The sequence below is a fragment of the Lithobates pipiens genome, unplaced genomic scaffold (assembly GCF_037356315.1).
Source record: "Lithobates pipiens isolate NorthernLeopardFrog02 unplaced genomic scaffold, aLitPip1_a1.2 Scaffold_18, whole genome shotgun sequence".
Taxonomy (NCBI): domain Eukaryota; kingdom Metazoa; phylum Chordata; class Amphibia; order Anura; family Ranidae; genus Lithobates; species Lithobates pipiens.
Window position 1 is genome coordinate 49,971,563 of NW_027507758.1, and position 23,654 is coordinate 49,995,216.

The 23,654-nt window shown below is 40.5% G+C and overlaps 2 protein-coding genes across 2 annotated transcripts in view; one reads left to right on the forward strand and one right to left on the reverse strand.

Moving 5' to 3' along the window:
* The window catches only part of ABCG8 (ATP binding cassette subfamily G member 8), a 53,175-nt gene extending 43,842 nt beyond the window's left edge, over positions 1 to 9,333 (reverse strand). The window contains exons 1-3 of the mRNA XM_077485669.1: positions 9,131 to 9,333; positions 1,468 to 1,572; positions 1,146 to 1,296 (exon numbers count right to left, since the gene is read on the reverse strand). Coding sequence (XP_077341795.1) covers positions 1,146 to 1,296; positions 1,468 to 1,572; positions 9,131 to 9,190 — 316 coding nt within the window. The 5' untranslated portion in view covers positions 9,191 to 9,333. The remainder of the gene's footprint in view (positions 1 to 1,145; positions 1,297 to 1,467; positions 1,573 to 9,130) is intronic.
* Positions 9,334 to 9,415: 82 nt separating this feature from the next.
* ABCG5 (ATP binding cassette subfamily G member 5) overlaps positions 9,416 to 23,654 on the forward strand; it is a 56,412-nt gene continuing 42,173 nt past the window's right edge. Inside the window, exons 1-2 of the mRNA XM_077485670.1 lie at positions 9,416 to 9,563; positions 12,572 to 12,724. Of these exons, the coding sequence (XP_077341796.1) occupies positions 12,630 to 12,724 (95 nt within the window). The 5' untranslated portion in view covers positions 9,416 to 9,563; positions 12,572 to 12,629. The remainder of the gene's footprint in view (positions 9,564 to 12,571; positions 12,725 to 23,654) is intronic.

The following is a 23,654-nucleotide window of genomic DNA, read 5'->3' on the forward strand; positions in this document are numbered from 1 at the left end:
GCTGGGGAATTGCCAGACTAGGTTTCAGATTTATATCATCACTTGTACCTCTTTTAACTTATAATATGTGGGGAGGGCCACCAGGCTACTGTGTGATCAAACCAGGGACCACTTGTCAAATATTAACACTCTAAAAAATACAAATGTGGCAAGACACTTTCTGCATTGCCATGATTACAATTTGCTGTCTTTCAGGGTACAGATCATAGAAAGGGTGCAACGCCCTAAAAGGGAGGTCAAAGTCTCTCAGATCTTAGTAGATGAGAAGCTTTATGGATTTTTAAGTTGGATACTCAAATCCCTAAGGTATTAAATTATAAATGGTACATCATGCACTATTATGAATTATGGGCATGTGCTCTTTCCCTTCAAATGAGAACCAAGGTTGCAGTACACAAAATTATTATATCTATTTTGTTGTTGAAGTATCTTGCAGTAGTTCTTCTAGATCCAACCTATTAACATAGTTAGTGTTAACCACCTGTATGAAGTTTCTTCCTGTGTAAAAGTAGTGATTCTGTTGTCTTGGGGAAGGGGGGCCCCCGGACGGCGGTGGCGACGAAGAAGAAAGCCGGGCTCCTCCGCTAGCAAAAGAGCGGCAAAAGAGCAGAAGATAGTGGAGGAGCCCAGCGAGAAGACCCCCAAAGTCGGGAAAGAAGACCCCCGGAGCTGTCTAATAAACTACTTTAAAAACCTGTGTTGTGTTTTTTTATTGACACTTTTTCCCCCAGGTGAATAGGTAGGGGTACATCGTACCCCATACTCATTCACATAGGGGGGGTTGGCCAGAATCTGGAAGCCCCCTTATTAAAGGGGGCTCCCGGATTCCGATAAGCCCCCCGCCCACAGACCCCGACAATCAACGGCCAGGGATCTGTCATTGTATGTTTTGCACTTACCACATGGCAATAAGTTACAATTAAATTTAATTATATCCTTTTTTTAAAACCAATTTGACTTGCCTGCTTTACATTATGAAACTTGTATGAATTGTGCCAAATGTTGGAATTAAAAATTCTGGACAGTGGGGAAGTATAGACAAAGGAAGGTAGGCAGCAAGAATGTAATGAAGGAATGAAAGAAGGCAGATAAGAAGGATGTAAGAATATTGTACTTTAAAAACAAAATATTAAGAACCACTTTACCTGAATTTCCGATGACCGCTAACATTTGTCCACTACTGACTCTCACATTTAGGTTTGTCATTGCCGCAGTTTCAGATCCTTTATTCCACTCCCAGGGCATTTTAAACTCAGCAAGCTTTTCATACCATGGAATCTGAGCACTTAAATTAACCTTGAAAAACAAATTTTATAAATTTTTGAGAATTGTTCAGTTAACTGAACATGTTCATTATTAAAAAAAATACAGATATTTAAAATGTAAAGCAGTGCTCCTATGCTTTATATAGCAGGTTCACAGTGTCAGATATTGTAAAGTATTTTGCTCTTTTCCCAACATCCTTACCTGATAGCTCAAATCTTTAACTTCCAGGACATTTGCTGTTCCAGAGTATGTAAAATACAAGCTATTGTCCTCTTCAGGCACAAATAAGTCCGGGACTATGTCTGACTGCAAAGGAAAACAGGCACAAGTTGGTCCAATAGCTTTCTTAAATAAAGGGCACGAGAACAAATTAAATACACTTAAAAATGTAAATGCAACAACAAAATTGGAGCATATTGTAAAGTACCACTCCTTTGACATAGTTGATGAATTAGGTTTCTTTTTTTCAAGTTTTGCTATCTTTATTTTCACCTGTTGATCCTGTTATTCACACTCCATGTCTTGGAGCAACAACACTCACTAACTGTACTGTATCTATGGAGTTGCAACATTGTCACTGTAGGCTGCTCTCTGATTTGGACTACAAAAACCTCCCTCTCTGCTCACCATAAAATAGAGTAAAGCAAGCCATAGATCAGTGGCGACTGGGAAGGGGAGGGCGGCAAACAGACCAAATACTCACGCAGTCAGGTTTTTTGGGGCCGATGCAGAGAAAAGAGATTGCTTTTTTCGCGGCCAACTCCTGGATCTCCCCGTACATCCTCCCCACCCCCAGCACCGGGCTATACAATTGATTCTCCTCACAGCCAATCGGGTCTTCAGACCCACTTCCTGATTGGCCGGGAGGAGAAGCAGGAAGACAATAGTGAATATTAATTCGCTATGGTCACACAACTGGGTGGGCCCAGGGCGCAGTGCTCTGCGCCCCAAGCCCACCCTTTTTTGAAGCCAAAAATAAATCCTATGTGGCTCATGCCCAAAGTTAAAATAGCTATAAATAATAAGAAAATAAAAAGCATTTAAAAATAAAAAATTAAGGAACACTATCATCATTTAAGAGTTACAAAGAATATAACAGAATATGTAAAAAAGGAAATCAAAGCCGCAAAAACTGAAAACAAATGACAGGTTGCAAAAGAGAGTAGGACAAACCCCCCAAAATTATTTAAATATAATAATAGTAAAAAGGTCAGGTCTTAGCATGTAGGCCCTTTATAAGATAATTTTGAGTGAGTGACTGAGGACAAAGAAGACACATTTATTAAATACCTTATTCAGCTCTATGTATTCCAACTGAGTAACAACAATGGGGAAAAGGTGGAAGGGAAAAATTGGGAATGAGGCCATGGCCTGGTAAGGTTATGCGCCTCCACCCCTATCAATATGAGAAGTAGGACCAAAGGGGTGGGACTTTAAATGAAGCACGTGGTTGCAATTGAATAAAATGGTGGATATTAAAATATTTAATATTCTGTAGACACATGATTACATACATTAATTCCATATACATAGAAAAACACACTAACCATAGTGTGAAGCCCTGATAAAAGGTTACCACCAAGACACCTGGATGTAAGAGCGTGTGTAGAGACAGAAAAGCAGAGTGACTTCTGAGTGTACAAAAAGTTACCTGGTGCTAGAGAAGAGAGAGAAAAAAAGGCCATGATCCAGGATAAGACATGGGATCTGGTGTATGCAAGAGCCCTGAGTAACCCGGTCAGCCAGGGCAGCCACCCATATATACGTATTGAGCTACCATGTGTCGTGTATCATAGTACTACAGTTTTAATAGATCATTATGTCAATATATTCTTACTATCACTGACAGGGATCAGAAAGGTTATATGCCATGCAGATGTTATCTTGTTATAAATGTATACCCAATCATGGAATTTGGTGGACTCTGTAACCTCATTATGCTATTAATTTATAACCATGTTATTATCAGTTACCACTGTTTTAGAAATTGACACTACGGTTAGTGTATATTTCTATGTATATGGAATTAATGTATGTAATCATGTGTCTATAAAATATTAAATATTTTAATATTCACCATTTTATTCAATTGCAACCACGTGCTTCATTTAAAGTCCCACCCGTTTGCTCCTACTTCTCTATGTATACAAAGGAAAATAGGGGAGCTCGGGTCTTTATTGGGGACAGTACTGACAATGATCCACAATGGCTCAAAATTGATATGGTCCAGAAACACTTAGATACAAAAAAGGTGAATAAAGCACCTGGACCTTACATACACAGGTCTTCAAATAGTTGATTTCTATAATTTCTAAGCCTTTTTTCCTAATATTTAGAGACTCTAATGACTGGCATAGTACCACTGGATTGTCGTAAGGCCAACTTGGTGCCTATATTTATTAAGGGATCAAAGTCTATACCAAGTAAATATAGACTAGTTAGTGTAACTTCTATAGTCAGGAAAAAAAAATACTTGAGATTTTACTACAAGACCACATAGCAATGTTTTTGCTAGAAAGAAATATTTTACGGAATAATTAGCATTGATTCATGAAAGACAAAAGTTGTCAAACAAATATGATTCCTTTTTATAAAGAGATAATAAAAAGCTGAGACAAGAGAGCTAATCTAGGTTCTGTAACAAACCTCTGAGGGCTTCACAGAACAGTTGCATTTATACTGAGATTAAATTAGACACAGGTGGACTCTGTTTATTAATTGGGTGACTTCTGAAGGCAATTGGTCCCATTCGATTTTAGTTAGGGGTATCAGAGTAAAGGGGGCGGAATACGAATGCACGCCACACTTTTCAGATATTTATTTGTAAAACTTTTTGAAAACCTGTCGGTTTAGGTGAACGACCATATCTTGGTAGGTTTGCAGTTGTGCCATATTCTTTCCATTTTCAGATGATGGATTGAATAGTGCTCGTGAGATGTACAAAGCTTGGGATATTTTTTTTATAAGTTAACTCTGCTATAAACTTCTCCACAAATGTATTCCTAATCTGTCTGGTGCGTTCTTTGGTTGGTTCTTCAGGATGCTGTTTGTTCACTAAGGTTCTCTAACAAACCTCTGAGGGCTTCATAGAACAGATGTATATATACTAAGATTAAATTACACAGGTGGACTCTATTTACTAATTAGGTGACTTCTGAAGGCAATTGGTTCCACTAGGTTTTAGTTAGGGGAATCAGAGTAAAGGGGGCTGAAATGAACGCCACACTTTTCAGATATTTATTTGTTAAAAAAATTGAAAACCATTTATCATTTTCCTTCCCCTTCACAATTATGTGCCACTTTGTGTTGGTCTATCACATAAAATCCCAATAAAATACATTTATGTCTTTGGTTGTAACATGACAAAATGTGGAAAATTTCAAGGATATGATCACCATTTACAGTGCCTTGAAAAAGTGTTCCTACCCCTTGAAATTTTCCACATTTTGTCACATTACAACCAAAGACACAAATATATTTTATTGGGATTTTATGCAATAGACAAACACAAAGTGGAACATAATTGTGAAGTGGAAGGAAAATGATAAATGATTTTCAATTTTTTTTTACAAATAAATATCTGTGTGGCATGCATTTGTATTCAGCCCCCTTTACTCTGATACCCCTAACTAAAATCTAGTGGAACCAATTGCCTTCAGAAGTCACCTAATTATTAAATAGTGTATACCTGTGTGCAATTTAATCTCAGTATTAATACAGCTATTCTGTGAAACCGTTTGAGGTTAGAGAGCTTTAGTGAACAAACAGCATCATGAAGAACCAACCAAAGAATGCACCAGACAGGTTAGGGATACATTTGTTTAGGTTATAACAGGGTTAGGTTATAAAAAAATATCCCAAGCTTTGAACATCTCACAGAGCACTGTTCAATCCATTATCTGAAAATTAAAAGAATATGGCACAACTGCAAACCTACCATATGGTCGTCCACCTAAACTCACAGACCAGGCAAGGAGAGCATTAATCAGAGAAGCAGCCAAGAGTGGTAACTCTGGAGGAGATGCAGAGATCCACAGCTCAGATGGGAGAATCTGTCCACGGGACAACTATTAGCCATACACTTCACAAATCTGGCCTTTATGGAAGAGTGGCAAGAAGAAAGCCATTGTTGAAAGAAAGCCATTGTTGAAAGAAAGCCATAAGAAGTCCCGTGCAGCAGTTTGTGAGAAGCCATGTGGGGGACACAGCAAACATGTGGAAGAAGGTGCTTCGGTCAGATGAGGCCAAAATGTAACCTTTTGGCCTGAAAACAAATGCTATGTAGGGGGGAAAACTAACACTGCACATCCCCACCGTGAAACATGGTGGTGTCAGCATCATGTTGTGGGGTTGCTTTTCTTCAGCAGGGACAGGGAAGTTGGTCAGAGTTGATGGGAAGATGGATGGAGCCAAATATAGGGCAATCTTAGAATAAAACCTGTTAGTCTGCAAAAGACTTGAGACAAGGGTGAAGGTTCTCCTTCCAGCAGGACAATGACCCTAAACATACAGCCAGAGCTACAATGAACTGGTTTAAATCAAAGCATATTTATGTGTTAGAATGGCCCAGTCAAAGTCCAGACCTAAATTAAATTTAGAATCTGTGTCAAGACTTGAAAAATGCTGTTCACAGATGCTTTCCATCCAATCTGACAGAGCTTGAGTTATTTTGCAAAGAAGAATGGGCAAAAATGTCACCCTCTCGATGTGCAAAACTGGTAGAGACATCCCCCAAAAGACCTGCAACTGTAATTGCAGAGAAAGGTGGTTCTATAAAGTATTAACTCAGGAGGGCTGAATACAAATGCACGCCACACTTTTCACATAGTTATTTGTAAAAAAAAATTGAAAGCCATTTATCATTTTCTTTCCACTTCACAATTATGTGTCACTTTGTGTTGGTCTACACATAAAATCCCAATAAAATACATTTAGGTTTTTGTTTGTTACATGACAAAATGTGGAAAAATTCAAGGGGTATGAATACTTTTTCAAGGCACTGTATAAATAAATAGGTGGTCCATATAGTGAACTTGGTGTAGAGTTATTCACTTTCAGGTCATCACAGAGGACAAGGGGAAAACGTTATGTCTGGAGGAAAAGAGATTTAACCTTTCCACATATGCAAAGGTTTCTTCACTGTAAGAGCAGTAAAAATGTGGAATAGACTTCCATAAGAACTAGTTCTGGCCAGCTCAGTAGATTGTTTTAATTGAGAGCCGGATGCATTCCTAAATGTACAAAATATAACTGAATACTAACATTTATAGCTAATAACACCAGAGATAGTTGATCCAGGGAATATCCAATTGCCTCCTTGGGGATCGGGAATTTTTCCCCCTACTGGAGTGAATGGACCATGCTTTATTGTTTGTTTGTTTTTTTCATTTGAATTAACTGTGGGTATAGGATTGTGTTTATGGAGGTTTTCTATCTTGTTTTTTTTTTTCTAATGTTTGAACTAGATGAACTAGTGTCTTTTTTCTAATAGGATCAATAGGACTTTTTGTGTACATTTGCAGCAGCTTGGATGCAGGTCACAAGGAGGTCAACTGCAGGTGAAATGTACCTGGCAATGAATTCTGAATGATCTCAGAAGCATATCAAATTTACATCAAACTGATGCCATCAAAACAAGCCCAAAGCCCATTGAAACAGTTTCTTTTATTGGGAAGCCCGAAATCCACTTTTTTGTAATAACGATCCAAATAAAATTTGTTATATACATATACTGTATATAGGCTACTGAAGCTTTATGTCAGTTTCTTATTTTTCAGCTTGGCTACACATTTTTATGTGGCAGTAACACAACAATTTGTATATTGTTGCGGTAGGTGGAATTGCTCAAGGACATGGCAGTGCTCCATGACATACGTGCCATACATTTTGGGGCACTGTATTAAGAAAAAATGTATTAGTTGCTCAACATTGGCAGCATATTTTAAATGAATGGGCTTTCCTAATGCAACACAAAATACTGCACATTAACAAAATGCAACAGATTACTATTGTGTGAATGGGCTCTTAGCGTAAAGTTGGAGGTCAATCAGCAACAACTCAAGGAATCCCAAGCAACCAATGGGGGGGGCACTAGGGTTCCACTTACCCTGGTTTAGAGACGGCACAAGCCTCCAAAGCAATATAGGCTGGTACTGTGCATGTGATACAAAATGTCATATGCATCAGTTTAATCAAAGAGGTATGTTCATTATTGAATCAACAAGAACGGTCTCATGTGATACTAAGTAGCATTTGTATGACTCACTGAAAAGGGTTAAAGCAGCCATTAATGCTTTTCTAATGTTACCACCTTATCACAACGTTTCTCATCATTTGCCCTTTCTGTGATAAGCTTATTTCATTACCCAGCAGCAAATTTACAATGTTTTTTTTTTTTTATTTAACATAACATTACTGCACTGTACTTATTGCTTAGGAAAAAACCAAGTAGTGATAGATTGACACTGATGAGTCAAATTGCCCACTGACTTTGCAAATCTCTTTCAGGCTCCAGCAGTGATGGGACCTACAAATTAGAGTTGCATGCTCTGCTTCATCCCAACGCACAGTGATTAATTTTTCCTGAGGCAGCATTCTCCATAAGGCAATATTAAAAGTTCTACAGGGAGAGCAAGACCTTTTTGTAATAAGTGGTGGGGTGGGTGAGGATTAAAATTAAGGTGAAGAGAAAAAGACTGGGTCAAGCAACTTAAGGTTTACGCAAATTTTGACTGTAGTTTTTTTTATACTAAAAATCCTTTGACGACAGGTCAATTCACCCCAATTTTTAATTTTGCTGGAGGTTAGAGAGTTAACCCATCTGACCAGTTCTTGGTTCTCTTGGTAAGATGTCTATGCTGAGTTCAGCAATGGCCATTATGAAAGATTCCCATTTGTGGATTTTTATTTTATCCAAATGAGTTGGAATACACAAAAATAAGTGGAAACACCAAGAACTTCCAGATGAGCTGGAAAAGATTTGGTGGAGAACTATGGCAGATAAATCTCTGACGTTAGAAAACATTATAAGATTTTAGGGATTGTGGATCTACTTGGACCTCAAACTGCAATCTTTCATTTTGTTTGTACTTACTATATTTCATTTATATTATTACATTTAATTTTCATTTCCATTCTGTTACTACTAATTACACTAAGCCCACGTACACACGGTCGGAGATTTTGCCAACCAAATCCGTCGAATTTTGCCCGTCGGATTTAGTCCGACGGATTGTGTCCGAAACTGTTGCATACACACGGTCGGGCCAAGTTGGTGAAAAATCCGATCTTTCAGAACGTGATGACGTAATTTCGTTACAATGGGACTACATTCAGGCTAGTAGCCAATAGCTTTGATCTAGGAATTTGATCTGAGCATGCGTGGCTCTTGGTCCGATCAAAATGCTCTACACATGATCGGATTAGGTCCGTCCGGCCCAGTTGGTCGGGAAATATTTCCAACATGTTGGAAAATTGGGTCGGACGGAGATTCGGATGGAATCAGTCCGATGCATACCACACACAGTTGGATTATCTGACGACACGGTCCGATAAGACTCATTCCGACAGATTCTCCGACCGTGTGTACAAGGGCTTAGAGTAATAAAGTCCCTGCTTTGTAATAATGTTGTTATATTGATAAGCACTACTTCGTTGTTCTAACCCACATTGTAAACTTGCAAAAATCAGTGATGACATCTCATATTATTGAATGCATTAACATCCACTTAATTGTATTGTTTCTTTTTCTCTATGGCAATAATAAAAAATTAAAGTTAAGATGCTAGGAGCTGACTCGGCTCACACAAATATCACTTTTGGGTGGACTTTCCCTTTGACTACAACATAACAAAGGTATACATACCTTTACAGAAGGAAACCGAGTTTGCCTTTTTACCAGCTCAATACCACTAGACCCTTCCATTTTGTCTTCTAGTCTAGCGGCACAAATCTTAGTCCCTTTGCCAGTGCCTGTGTTGCGTTCAGCTCTCTCTGAGGGGTCACTAAACTCTGACAGTTGCTTGCGCTGCTTAGACACTAGTAGGTCATCCCAGCCCTGCTGTATTAAACACTCCCTTTCTAAGGCAAATGTCAACTTATAAATTGCTTTGTCTATTTAGATACAATGTATGAGTCTAAAGTATTATCAGATAAGACAATTACGCTTCCCAGCCAATTCCATGTTCACAAAAGATAAATGCTACTGCAGAGGAATAGAGCGAGTACAAGCTTTAGGAGCCTTCCCTGGGTGATTTCATGAAGACGGCAAAGGATTCCCTGCTTGACCACCTTTACAGGTGAGCCAGGGTGGTCATGTCCTACAAGTTCAATGTGTTGAGTCAGTCGGGGGGAGTTATGTGAGTTGGCTGGAGTTTTTTTTCAGTTGTAGTACACAGAACTCACACATTTGTTTGTGTTTGAGTAAAAAAAAAAAAAAAAATGGCCAATAAGAATTTTCAGCTCATAGCCATAAGGGCTAACTTACCACCAGGCCTTCTAAAGGTTGCAAAGCAGTGCTATACAGGTATGCACAACATGTGTGACATCACATGAACTATAGTGCATGCTGCAATTTTGTACATTAAAATTAGACATAACTGATTGCACATGCTGCAGCTTTCTTCAATAAATTTTGTAAAGCTGGGTATATTTTTTTATGTGGATTACCCCTCATTATCCATCATGCTCTCTAAACATGGGACATTTTTTTTAAACTGTCTTTCAATACTTGGGTGATAGGGAAAAAGTCATTCACATGAAGCGTTGACATCGACTCGAATAACACAGCCTAGAGTAGACCATGCATAATATGTTTTCCATTAAAGAAACCAATCATAAACATATATATGTTTCAATTTAAATCTTTAAAAACTCAATAATTTTAATATCCTAATATTCTTAAATTTTTGGATATTTTTCAGTCTTTCTATTAGAGTTGTAAAAACTCGAATTGTAATGGACTATTTTTCTATAGATTTAATTAAAAAGGAGGCAATTCAATTAAAATAATTGTGTTATCTCCACTTGGGGGTTGTAGACTCCGTCATCTATAAGTGTGTTTTTTTTTATCCATTCCATCTTTTGCAACAAATTTTACTGAATTAAGAGTTTGTTTTTTTAATTACTGTAATTTCAGTGAGTACATTCTGAAAAAAAGAAAATGCTACAAAATATAATTAAATATTGTGTGTATGTAAAATAAAATAAAAAAAATGTCATGCATGCCTGGCGTTATGTGAAAAGGTCTCAGTATATTAAAGTTGGAGATGAGTGTCATTCAAAGCTTAACTGAAAACCAAAAGGGGCATAGCAAACATTGTAATGTGAATCTTTGGTTGCAGTATGCTCAAGCAGAGATAACAGAGCAATCTCTCTCCTTTTCTCTTTTTCTCTCTCATTTCTTTCACCTCCTTCCTTCTATATGCCTTTGGTCTGACCATTGAGCCTTGGTGGGTCCCTCTACACCTTCATATTTTTTTTTTATTCTCTATTTCCTCTAAGTCTGCTTTCCTGGTGTTTATATTCTTCCTTCTGTTTCTTCCATAAAATAAATAAACGTATTCAATTTTAATTTAATATAAGCTTATTTATTTAACATGTCCTATAGGTTGAGTATAAAAACAACCAGGTTTATATTGTATATGCGGTGCATCCGAAAAGTATTCACAGCGCTTCACTTTTTCCACATTTTGTTTTGTTATAGTCTTATTCCTAAATTAATTATTTTCCTCAAAATTCTACAAAAAATACCCCATAATGACAACATGAAAAAAGTTTGTTTGAAATCCTTGCAAATTTGTTAAAAATGAAAAACGAAAACATCCCATGTACACAAGTATTCACAGCCTTTGCTTAATACTTTGTTGAAGCACCTTTGGCACTAATTACAGCCTCAAGTCTTTTTGAGCATGATGCTACAAGCTTGGCACACCTATTTTTGGGAAGTTTCGCTCATTCTTTATTGCAGGGCCACTCAAGGATATTCACAGAGTTGTCCCGTAGCCACACCTTTGTTATCTTGGCTTGGTGCTTAGGGTCATTGTACTGTTGGAAGATGAACCTTCACCCCAGTCTGATGTCCAGAACGCTCTGGAGCAGGTTTTCATCAAGGATGTCTCTGTACATTGCTTCATTCATTTTTCCCTCAATCTTGACTAGTCTACCAATTCCTGTCACTGAAAAACAATCCCACAGCATGATGCTGCCCCAACCATGCTTCACTGAAGGGATAGTTGTGGCCAGGTGATGAGCTGTGCCTGGATTCCTTCAGACATGACACTTGCCATTCAGGCCAAAGAGTTCAAACTTTGTTTCATCAGACCAGAGAATTTTGTTTCTCATGGCCTGAGAGTCCTTTAGGTGCCTTTTGGCAAACTCCAGGCACGCTGCCATGTGCCTTTTACTGAGGAGTGGCTTCCATCTGGCCACTCTACCATGCAAGCCTGATTTGTGGAGTGCTGCAGAGATGGTTGTTCTTCTGGAAGGTTCTCCTCTCTCCACAGAGAAAAACTGCAGAGTGACCATCGGGTTCTCGGTCACCTCCCCGACTAAGGCCCTTCTCCCCCGATCGCTCAGTTTGTCCAGGCGGCCCGCTCTAGGAAGAATCTTGGTGGTTCCAAACTTCTTCCATTCATGGATGCTGAAGGCCACTGTGTTCATTGGGACCTTTAATGCTGCAGACATTTTTCTGTACCCTTCCCCAAATTTCTTCCTTGATCCAATCCTGTCTCGGAGGTCTACAGGCAATTCCTTGAACTTCATGGCTTGGTTTATGCTCGGAAATGTTAACTGTGGGACCTTTTATAGACAGGTGTGTGCCTTTCCAAATCATATCCAATCAACTAAATGTACCACAAGTGGACTCCAATCAAGTTGTAGAAACATTGCAAAGGTGATCAGTGGAAACAGGATGCACCTGAGCTCAATTTTGAGTGTCACGGCAAAGGCTGTAAATACTTAAATACATGTGATTTTTTTTGTTTCTTTTATTTTTAATAAAGTTGCAAAGATTTCAAACAAACTTCTTTCACGTCATCATTATGGGTATTGTTTATAGAATTTTGAGGAAAATAATGAATTGAATCCATTTTGGAAAAAGGCTGTAACATAACAAAATGTGGAAAAAGTGAAGCGCTGTGAATACTTTATTATTATTAGTATGAAGAAATGATCTGTTAATATTTCAGACACTGAGTTGTACTTTTTAATTGTACTTTTTGATTCTTTTTTTAACTTCTATTACAATTCTTCAGCTGCAGTATATTGTAAACCTAGCGATAATACAGTAATAATGTTTTCTTTACAGGTGATTTGGGGTAGATTCGTGCAGAAACGTTGCTGGTTTAAACAGTGTTAGAGGATTAATGGAGGGCACTGAAGATCCGCACACTGTTACAACAATTTCAGGAAAAGAAGCTAGCTGCAATATAAGTGTACAAAACATCTGCTACACGGTTAGGTGAGTAGTTAGAAAAATAATAAGATATTATATTATATTATATTATATTATATCATATCAACTGCAAAACCGCTCCAGTAACTTCAGAGAGTGTCTTGCAATGGGGGCACAGCACCAAAACCCCTCCAAAAAAATCTCTTACCCCTGCCCCTATGAAATAAATTGGTTGACTTCCTATGTTTTAACTATGGCACGATAAAGACTGGGTATTATCGTTTGGGCTGTCTGTGGTTTTATGTTTGGAATAAAGGTTCAATTGCTATCACCCCAAGTGCCCATTCTGTGGTTCCATCTGACGCAGCAGTAGGCAAATTGTACACTTGGCATAAAGGATGCCGTACCCTGCCAAGTGAGCTATCAGATTGTTTTTCTTTACCGCATCCTAATTCAAAACAGAAAACAATGTTTTGGCTTCAAGCTGGGCTTTAACACAATTGGCTGCTTTTCTGTTAGACTGAAAGCATATCTAAACTGAAGAACATAAATGGAAAATATTGCAGCTTACTGGTTCCTAGATGTTGTGGCTGCATTAGTTTTCTTTTTCAGGTTAAGAACATTTTCAGCAAGTACAGAAAATACATAGAAACATAGAAAAGTGATGGCAGAAGAAGAATGAGTTGTCCATCGAGTCTGTCCATTATTTTTTTTTGTTAACTTTATTGTCTGACTATAGATCTATATTTGTCCCAAGCATGTTTGAAGCCTTTTACTGTTGACTGGCTCACTGACTCTTCTGGTGGTTTATTCCAAGTGTAGCACTGACCCCCGAAGGAGCCGTTGAATTAATTGGGCTTACCGTTACCTTCTTCACCTTGTGTGTGTCTAGGGGTTTCCCGAGGTAGATGGCCCAAGAACTGCAAAGACTGACACCAGATCCACTCAAAGGGGTTTTTATTTGCAAAAGATAGTTAACAAACAGTCTCTCAACGTAGGGTTAGAGGGTTTAGGTAGGGAAAAATTCAGGTACTCTTAGTGTTAAGCCAGTATGGAAAAAACACACCTCTCATATCAGGAAATCCAGAGAACAGCCATTCACAACTGGATCCTCACTCTTATTGGATAGTCCTTCTCTCACCAGGTCTAGCAGCCAACAAGGTGTTTAAATCAGATACAAGTCTCTGCCACAGACTTGGTGTAGAACACTTTTGTAAAAACTAAAAGGTTGTAGACAACTTGTAGAACCCTCGTATGGTGCCAGTATCTTGCAGCCGGTCTGGCGATACCACACGAGATTGGATTCACTTGGGGTCTTCCAACTGGTCCAGGCTCTTGTTGAGAAGCCAACCCTTGCATGGCCTTCTCCCCAAGAGTCCTCCCCTGGAAACCTTCACAGTTGCTGGGCCTCTCCACTAACCGAGATGGCATCGGACCACCTCTGAATCCTTCCTTCAGTTTCTTTACCTCGGGCTAGCCGGCCCTGAGGTTTGAAGTCGGGTGGATTCGCACCCCAGGCCATGGCAGTCCTGGGGGGCTGGTCAGGAGGACCAGAACCAAACAGTCAGAAAGCACTTCTGGACCGGAACCCCGAAACACGTGATATCCACACCTTAAGTAACCTCTCCCAGAAGGCACAGCAAGAGTGACACTCCCACTGGGCTAGTTCAGAGAGAGAGTAACTTTAATGCACCCAACTAGACTGCGTTCTGCACCCTGCCATGATGATAGCACCACCTATGGTCAGGCAGAACACCAGGCAGTCCAGCTAGACTGGTGCTGAGGTCTAAATTTAGGATAATTGAACCCAAAACCAAACTGCGGCTCAAGGGTAAAGTTAAATGACAAAACACATAGCGCATGCTCTTCGGGAGGCAGTTCTACACAAGCCTAAACTACCCTTTCAGTAAAATAACACTTTCTAAAATTATTTTTGAGCTTTCCTCCAGTTAGTTTGAGGTCATGTCCCATGTTCTTGATTTTGGTTTTATATTAAAAAAACTGCCCTCCTGAACCTTATTCACCCCCTTGATGTATTTAAAGGTTTCAATCATGTCTACCTTTCCCCTTCTTTCCTCCAGACTGTACATATTAAGTTCCTGAATTTGTTTCATCCCCCAAACCTTTTATCATTTTTGTTACCCATCTCTGGACTTGTATTATTTTATTAATATCTTTCTGTAAGTGAGGTCTCCAGAACTGGACGCAGTATTCTAAATAAGTTCTCACGAAAAATCTACCTAGAGGAATCAGGACCTCCTTCCTCCTGATGGTGATCCCTCTTGTGATGCATTGTAGAATTCTATTTGATTTTCCCACTGCCTGGTCACACTGTTTGCTCATTTTGTAATCATCTGAACTAAGTTTCCCCAAATTATTTTCTTCTGTAGTACTGGCTAACACTGTACCCCCAATATTGTACTCTCTCAGGGAATTATCTTTCCCTAGGCGCATTATTTTACATTTAGAAATATTGAACCGCAGTCTCCACTGCTTTGACCAATCTTCCAGCAATGCCAAATCATGTTCCATATTACAGACACCTCCAGGTATATCAACCCTATTGCACACCTTTGTGTCATCAGCAAAAACACATACCTTGCTCAACATACCTTTAGTTATATCACTTACATATAGATTAAATAGAACAGGACCCAGTACAGAGCTTTGTGGTACACCACTAGTGACTGCTCTCTGTTCTGGGTAAACCCCATTTACAACCACACTCTGGTATCTATCCTTTAGCCATCTGCATATCCACTAAACCACCCAAGGGTTAAAGCATGTGTTAACCACCAAAAAAATGTATCCTGCTCCTTTAAAGCATGTTGTATGACACAGTGCTTGTGCTGTGTCATTTGGCCCCCTGTAACACCTGAAATACCTTGCTGATCCTGCCAGTTTCTGCACTCCCCTATGTAAACTGACCACGGTGTATCACAGCTGCTGAGACCAGACACCGTGGTCAGTTTACATGCCTCCGTCATCTGTAGCCTGCTTTCTGCTCTCCTCTCTGCTCCTGTGTCCTACTCCGCCCTCCTGCTGCTTGCATTACACTAACTTGTATACACAATCAGCACTGCCTCCTATTGTAGTGTCCCCCTCTGTGAATGATTTATAAATATAAATGCTGAAAATACCTCATCTCATAGCCGAGATTGCGATCACATGACCAGCCAGCTCTCTCCTCCTCCCCTCCAGACTGATGTCAGCAGGGTAATCTCAGCCCCTCCCAGAGGAAGAAAGGAGAAAGCTGGCCAGTCATGTGATTGCAATCTCAGCTCTGAAATTAGGTATTTGCAGCATTTATATCTATAAATCATTCATAGAGGGGGACACTGAAATAGGAGGCAGTGCAGATTGTGTATAAAGTGTTTGTTAAGCCACTCTAACCTGTAAGTCTAGCTTGTAAAACTTTTGTATTCGATCATTATGTGTAACTGTATCAAGGGCTTCACTGAAAGCAAAATACACTATGCTATGTCCATAGCACAACCCTGGTCCAAAACATTGGCAATATACTCAAAAAATGCAATCAAATTTGTCTGACATGATCTACCCTCAGTAAAGCCATGCTGTTTTGGATCCAGCAAGTCCGTATATATTATAAAAGCCCAACGCTAAGAAGACAAGTGAGGTGAAAAACAATTAATACATCTCACAAATGTATATCTCAGTACAAACCATAAAGCGCAATGTGAAAAAAAAATGTATTTAGAAAATCCAGTTCATATAGTGAAGGGAATCCGAAAAAAAGAAGAATCCTGGTGCAATCACAATGATTATGGATGAAAACAATAACAATCCATGTATCGATCACCCATATGTGAATAATCACCACTAAAACGATAATGCGCTTACCAGAACATATGGATTCAGATACCAAAGCACCAAGTCCATACTGCTTATGTAGTTCAGGAGTATGGTAGTTAGAAGGCAGCTCTGAGGGTATCACGTCTCAACCTCACACCAGGATCGCCACCCACCATTTTTTATATTGATTCCTTGGTGTTTTCCAAAGCTGAGCCAAAGTTTGCACATCTGTCTGGGACAAACAGTTTCAGAATTTCTGGACCAACCACTGCATCAGGCAGATGTTTCTCAACTTCCAAGGTGTGCAATAGGGTTGATATACTTTGCAAAGCTGCGAAAGGCATTTTGAAGTCCAACCCATGTGACAACCATGACTCCCTCGGGGACAGAACGTGTGTTATTTTCAGGAAAACCAGGTGAAAATAAGGGGGAAAAAATGTAAATGAAAAAATAAAGCAAATGCAGCCACCACATCTACAGACTAGTAAGCTGCACTATGTTACATTTTTGAGGGGTTTAGATATGCTTGAAGATCTACCAAGGTACATTTATAAACATGCTGTTATTCAAAGAGTTAAAACGACTACTGCAGCTGTGAGCTTAGTACTGTTTTCTGCAGCCGGCGATCAGCTGTCACGTAGAAATGATCTTGGGGGCTTTAGAACCGCCATTACTCAACATGGCACCCGGGCTCTCCTGTTCAACCACTTGAGCATGTTGGGCAGGAGGATCTCAATGAACATCCATTCCCCAATCACCTCTGCAATGAATGAGCCCAGAAGTGATGAAATGCCTGTTGCTTCCGGGTTCCAGAGCTTTCATTTCCTGACTGCTGTAGCTCAAGATGCAACTATTTAAGCACAATTTCTGCTTGATTATCTGCAGTGGAGGGCAGGGGAGACAATAGGGATCTAATAGACCCCAGATGTTGCTATAAAGAGTACCTCTCGCCTGCCCTTACCATCACATGGGAGCATCTTAGCCTCCTTGTGATACCAATAGAAAAGTAAAAGTACCCCTGCCCCCACCCCCCTTTGCGCATACACACCATTGCAAACATGCGCCATGAACATCAGACTGAAAGAAATAATTCTAGGGATATAATTCACAATTACCTTGATAACCTGTAAAGGATTTTAAAGCTCCATTTATGATACATTTTCAGTACCATCGTGTTGCGTCATTTCATGGGCACATGCAAATTTGAGTCTTGACATGTTTGATATATATTTAATCAATGCAACATCTTTTTTTATTTTAACAAAGTAAAATAATGCATTTGATGAACAGTTGCACAAATATCATGCAACATAAATAATTGTAACTGCTACCATTTAATTCTACAGGGCCTGTGTTTCAGAAAATATATATTTGTCTGGGGGGTTTAAAGTCCTTTTTTAGAACAAAAAAATGCGGAAGTAGAAATAGAAGAGTGGTACAACCTAAAACCTTTTTGTGTGTTTTGGATATAGGGTAGGAAGATCTGCTGGTGAGGATTTACAGTGATATTGCCCACTGAGGCAGGTAGTAAGGGTAAATCCCTCCAAGAGATAAATGTAGCAATATATTTTTTTCATAGAATAAATGGGTATAGACTTCTGCCCTGTTTTTAGTTTCATAAACGTCTTATTGAGTAAACAAGATAATACAATGAAGAAATTCCAAGTACAGCACGTTGCAACGTAAGTACAGAATGATGTGTCATCAGTTCCTGAAGGGACGAGTATACAAGGCAGAAGTGCCTGACCTACACCCGTGGGGCTCAACCCTGGAATTGAGTACCTGGACCATAGATAGTATAACGAATCTTTGAGCAGAAGAGTCAAAGTGAACTATGTACAAAGAAACAAACATAACACTAGCAAGGCCCCCTATAGTCCAAGGTAGGCAAGCCTATCCCCCCTCCACTACGCCCATATACCCCCGACACCGAGGGGACCCTAGGAGGAAAGGGATAAGAGGGCTTTCCCCTACACTTAAAATCTCCAGTGAAGGGGCATGTTGTCTGAACCAAAACCAAAGGCGGGAAAGTAGGTGGGGAGGGGATAATTCAAGAGTTCCTTCTGTGCTGTTTTTATTGATTTTTATTATAAACCTGATGGCGGTTCCCTTTCCATACTTTGCAAATTGAAAAGAAAAATATGTGGCTGGTATTATACCTTATTTGTAAATTGTATTTTAAATTATGCATAAAGACTTAGTACTGTATCTCTCCTTGAATTATCAAACTCTCTCTGTCTATTATTGAACCCTTAAATTGGACTTTCATCGTTGATTGGTTATGAACCAAGTTAACCTGTACATTCAAATGACATGCACTTATCTTTGTCCGTATATAACCCATAGTTGACAATGTTTTTAAATAGAACATTCCATTTCAAAGTGGTCCAGACATATCACCCCGCCTGTTCTATTGGAATTTCTATGTTTGGAATATTATTGGACTTTACTTGTTACTTTTGCTTTATATAATCAAGGTTTGAATGTTGACTTATCAGAAAATAGGATAAAGGACATAGGTCATATGGACACCATCCATATTTACATTAACAGTTAGAGGAACTTAAAGGTAAGGTATAATGTATATTTTTTAGTGAGCAAATATTTTAAATTATTTGGGTTTTAACCTTTTATATATATATATATAAAAAGTAAAGGATTTCTGTGTTGTCATACATGGCATACACAACAAATTTGCCAAACAATACGTTTTTATGCTAAATATAAATATATATATATATATATATTGTGAGGGGTTAGCTCGGCAGCTGGTGTGTGTGACCCCCTGGATGAGTTCACAACACAAAATCAGGCACAGCAGACAGCGTTGTAGGTGCAAAAAACAAAAGATGCGGTTTATTTATGCTACATGCAGTGATACATATAACAGCCAAACAAAAATAAAACATGAAAATAAATCCTGGTCAGCTTGACCTCTAACTACACACTTAGATTCCCTGTCTAACAACTGAGTGCAGCCTTGTGCTGCACCAGTCCCTGTCTCTGTTGTAGAGGTTTGCCACACAGGCGTTAACTCACCGCACAGAACAGATATCACACTCCCCAGTCTATACAACACAAAACTGGTTCCAGGATGGAGCATCTCCCTAAGCATGCTGGGGTTTTTTGTAGAGGTCTTAATGAGCCCACTTACTTCAGCTGGGCTCATTAACTCTTCCCCTCTAATTGTAAAAGTCTGCATAAAGCCTGAATCTAGGGCACACATATTTCCCATCCTGGATACAACCAGGTGACTTTACCTGCGTGCTGCCACATACCCCCCCTCTTGTTTCAACCTTGGGGTTGTAACACAAGCAGTCAGACACGCATGTATCCGAGACAATGCATCCACATTCCCCATTTTAACACCAGGGCGATGCTTAACTGTAAAGTTAAATTCTTGTAGGGCCAGGAACCACCTATTTACCCTTCTATTGGTCTCCTTGTTCTGAGCCATCCACTTTAAAGGAGCGTGATCAGTCACCAGGTCAAAGTGCCTACCTAGCAGATAGTACCGAAGGGAATCTAGAGCCCACTTCACTGCTAAACATTCCTTCTCAATCGTGGCGTAATTTACCTCATGGGACTTCAACTTCCTGCTGAGGTAAATGACTGGGTGCTCTTCCCCGTTCCAGACCTGGGATAACACTGCTCCAAACCCAACGTCTGATGCATCAGTTTGTACAACAAAGTCCTTAGAGAAGTCTGGTGAGTACAACACTGGCTGGCTACATAAGGCTGTTTTTAAGGACTGAAATGCTTCTTCAGCCTCTGGGGACCATTTAACCATGACAGACTCTTTCCCTTTTGTCAGGTTGGTGAGGGGCACAGCCTGAGAAGCAAAATGGGGAATGAATCGTCGATAATAGCCAGCGATTCCCAGAAAGGCTCGTACCTGTTTCTTGCTGTTGGGACGTGGCCAACTCTGTATGGCCTCGACTTTATTGACTTGGGGTTTTATCACCCCCCTCCCAATAGTGTACCCAAGATATTTGGCCTCCTCCTGTCCAATGGTACACTTCTTTGGATTGGCCGTAAACCCAGCTTCCCGGATAGAGTCTAGGACTGCTTGTACTTTCGGCAAATGTGAGACCCAGTCTGTGCTATGGATAATCACATCATCCAGGTAAGCTGCAGCATATTTCTGATGGGGCCTCAGAATCTTATCCATTTTCCGCTGGAATGTTGCCGGTGCATTCTGTAACCCAAACGGCATTCTCTTATACTGGAATGCCCCATCTGGGGTTACAAACGCAGTTTTCTCCTTGGCCGACTCGGCCAGGGGAATTTGCCAATACCCTTTGGTGAGATCAAGAGTTGTCATATATCGGGCTGTTCCCAGCCGGTCAATCAACTCATCTATACGCGGCATGGGGTAGGTGTCAAATTTTGTAACTTTATTTAATTGTCGAAAATCGTTACAAAACCGCCAGCTCCCATCAGGTTTGGGCACTAGTACGATAGGACTGGACCAGTCACTCTGGGACTCCTCTATCACACCCAATTCCAACATCCTTTGAACCTCCCCACGTATTGCCTCCCGTCGGGCCTCTGGTATTCTATAAGGTTTTAGTTTTACCCTTTCTCCTGGCGGGGTGATAATGTCATGCTCTACGCCAGATGTTTGTCCCGGAAGCTCAGAGAAAATCTCTTTGTTATGAAGTACAAACTCTTTAACCTCCTGTTGTTGGGGTTTCGATAAGGTGTCTGCTATTCCAACCTCAGGAACTAAGCAATCAGGCTGTACTTGTGACAAAGTCTCTGCGACTAGGGATTCCCTATCCCTCCAGGCTTTCAGCAGATTGACGTGATAGATCTGCTCCGGCTTTCGCCTTCCTGGCTGTCTAACCCTGTAGTTCACCTCACAAATTTTTTCAATTACTTCATATGGACCTTGCCATTTGGCCAGAAATTTGCTTTCAACCGTAGGGACTAGCACCAAGACCCTATCCCCCGGGGAAAAAGTACGGGTCTTGGCCCCACGGTTGTACACTCTCTGCTGTGCTAACTGCACCTGGGTTAAATGTTCCTTTACAATTGGCATTACCTGTGCAATTCTATCTTGCATCAGGGCGACATGCTCAATCACACTCCTGTGAGGAGAACTCTCATTTTCCCAAGTTTCCTTGGCGATATCCAGCAGCCCTCTTGGGTGTCTCCCATAGAGCAACTCGAAGGGTGAGAAACCCGTAGAGGATTGGGGTACCTCCCTAATGGCAAACATTAGATAGGGTATTAGACAGTCCCAATTCTTTCCATCTCTATCCATCACCTTCTTTAACATTTGTTTAAGGGTTTTGTTGAATCTTTCAACCAACCCATCTGTTTGGGGGTGATACACAGATGTACGCAATTGCGTCACTTTGTACAACTTGCATAATTCTTTCATAACCCGGGACATAAAGGGTGTACCTTGGTCCGTAAGCAGTTCCTTACAAATACCCACGCGGCTAAAAACAAGAGATAGCTCTTTGGCTATGGTTTTGGCCGAGGTATTTCGGAGAGGAATTGCTTCCGGATAACGGGTGGCATAGTCCAATATAACCAAAATGTACTGATGCCCCCTGGCGGACTTCATTATCGGACCTACCAAATCCATTGCGATCCTTTCAAAGGGGACGTCAATGATAGGAAGAGGTACCAGCGGGTTACGGAAATGTGGCATAGGTGCCGACTTCTGACACACAGGGCAGGAGGAACAATCATTTTCTATTTTCTTCATGACCCCAGGCCAATAGAATCTCTGCAATACCCTCTCTCTGGTTTTCTCTGTCCCTAGATGACCTCCCAGAATGTGCCCATGAGCCAATTCTAACACCAACTTCCTGTAAGGTTTGGGCACTACAAGTTGCTCAATGGTTTCTTCTGCCCTTTGAGCCACTCGATACAGCAGGTCCCTTTCCATAGTGAAGTAAGGATAAGGGCAAGTCTTATCTGGGTTCACTAACTCGCCATCTATTTTCACCACATTTTCCCGTGCCTTTATTAGGGTGGGGTCTTTTAACTGTTCTGTGGCAAAATTTTCCCTGTGAACCTCAAGATCCAAAAACTCCACAGACGGCATGTTTTCATCTGAGGATGTTGGCTCCTCCCCAGTTTCTCGAGTTTCCCCCGCCAATACCGACAAGGGAAATTCAGGAGAGTCCTCACCACTCCCAGAGGAATTCTGGTCATCTTCCTGGTTTATAGGGGCACCAGTGGGAGGCTCAGGACAATCCCAGAGTTCCCAGAATTTTGGAAAATCCCTTCCCACAATAGCATCATGTGGTAAGTGAGACACTAACCCCACCTGATGAGAGAGGTTACCTTTGGGGGTCTCAAAAAACACTGAAGTTACAGGATACTCTCGGGTGTCCCCATGCACACAAATAACAGCCACCCTGTTCTTCCCAGAGACCTCTGTAGTAACTAATTCAGCTTTTATCAATGTTACCAGGCTTCCTGAATCCAGCAACACATCAACATTTCTACCATTAATACACATTTTACATAAATGTTTCTCAGGTCCCGGAATGGCAGTGCATACAACTGTCGCAAACAGCGACTGACGTCTCTCCCTTATAAAGTCACATTGCATAGGCTCATCCACAACGGGGCAATTGGCTGCAATATGTCCCTCTTGCCGGCAGCGGTAGCAAATAATCTTTTTCACTGTCTCTTGCAGCATGGGCTTCCTGGGCTGCTCCTACCAGACCTTAGGTAGAACTCCCACCCTCTCACTCTCTCCACCCTCACCCCTTGGAGTCATCTTACCCGCCACTGGGGATGATCTGGTCTTAGGGTGGAAAGTCCGTGAGTCCCTGGAAGAGGTGGTCAGGTTCTCTGTAGCCAAGTACCTCTCAATCAGATCCACAAGTTTATCTGCATTTTCTGGGTCTCCATGGCTTACCCATTTTTGGATGGCAGTAGGAAGAGCTCTCAGGAAACGATCCATAACAACACGTTCCACAATGTTTGGTGCGATCAAAGTCTCTGGCTGCAGCCACTTCCTGCTCAGGTGAATGAGATCATACATTTGAGACCTGGGGGGTTTTCCAACCTGAAAAGTCCAATTATGCACACGCTGAGCCCGGATGGCCAGGGTGACACCCAGCCGTGCCAATATTTCTGTTTTTAGCACCACACAGTCTTTTGCTTGGTCAGGCTCTAAGTCATAATAAGCTTTCTGCGATTCCCCAGTTAA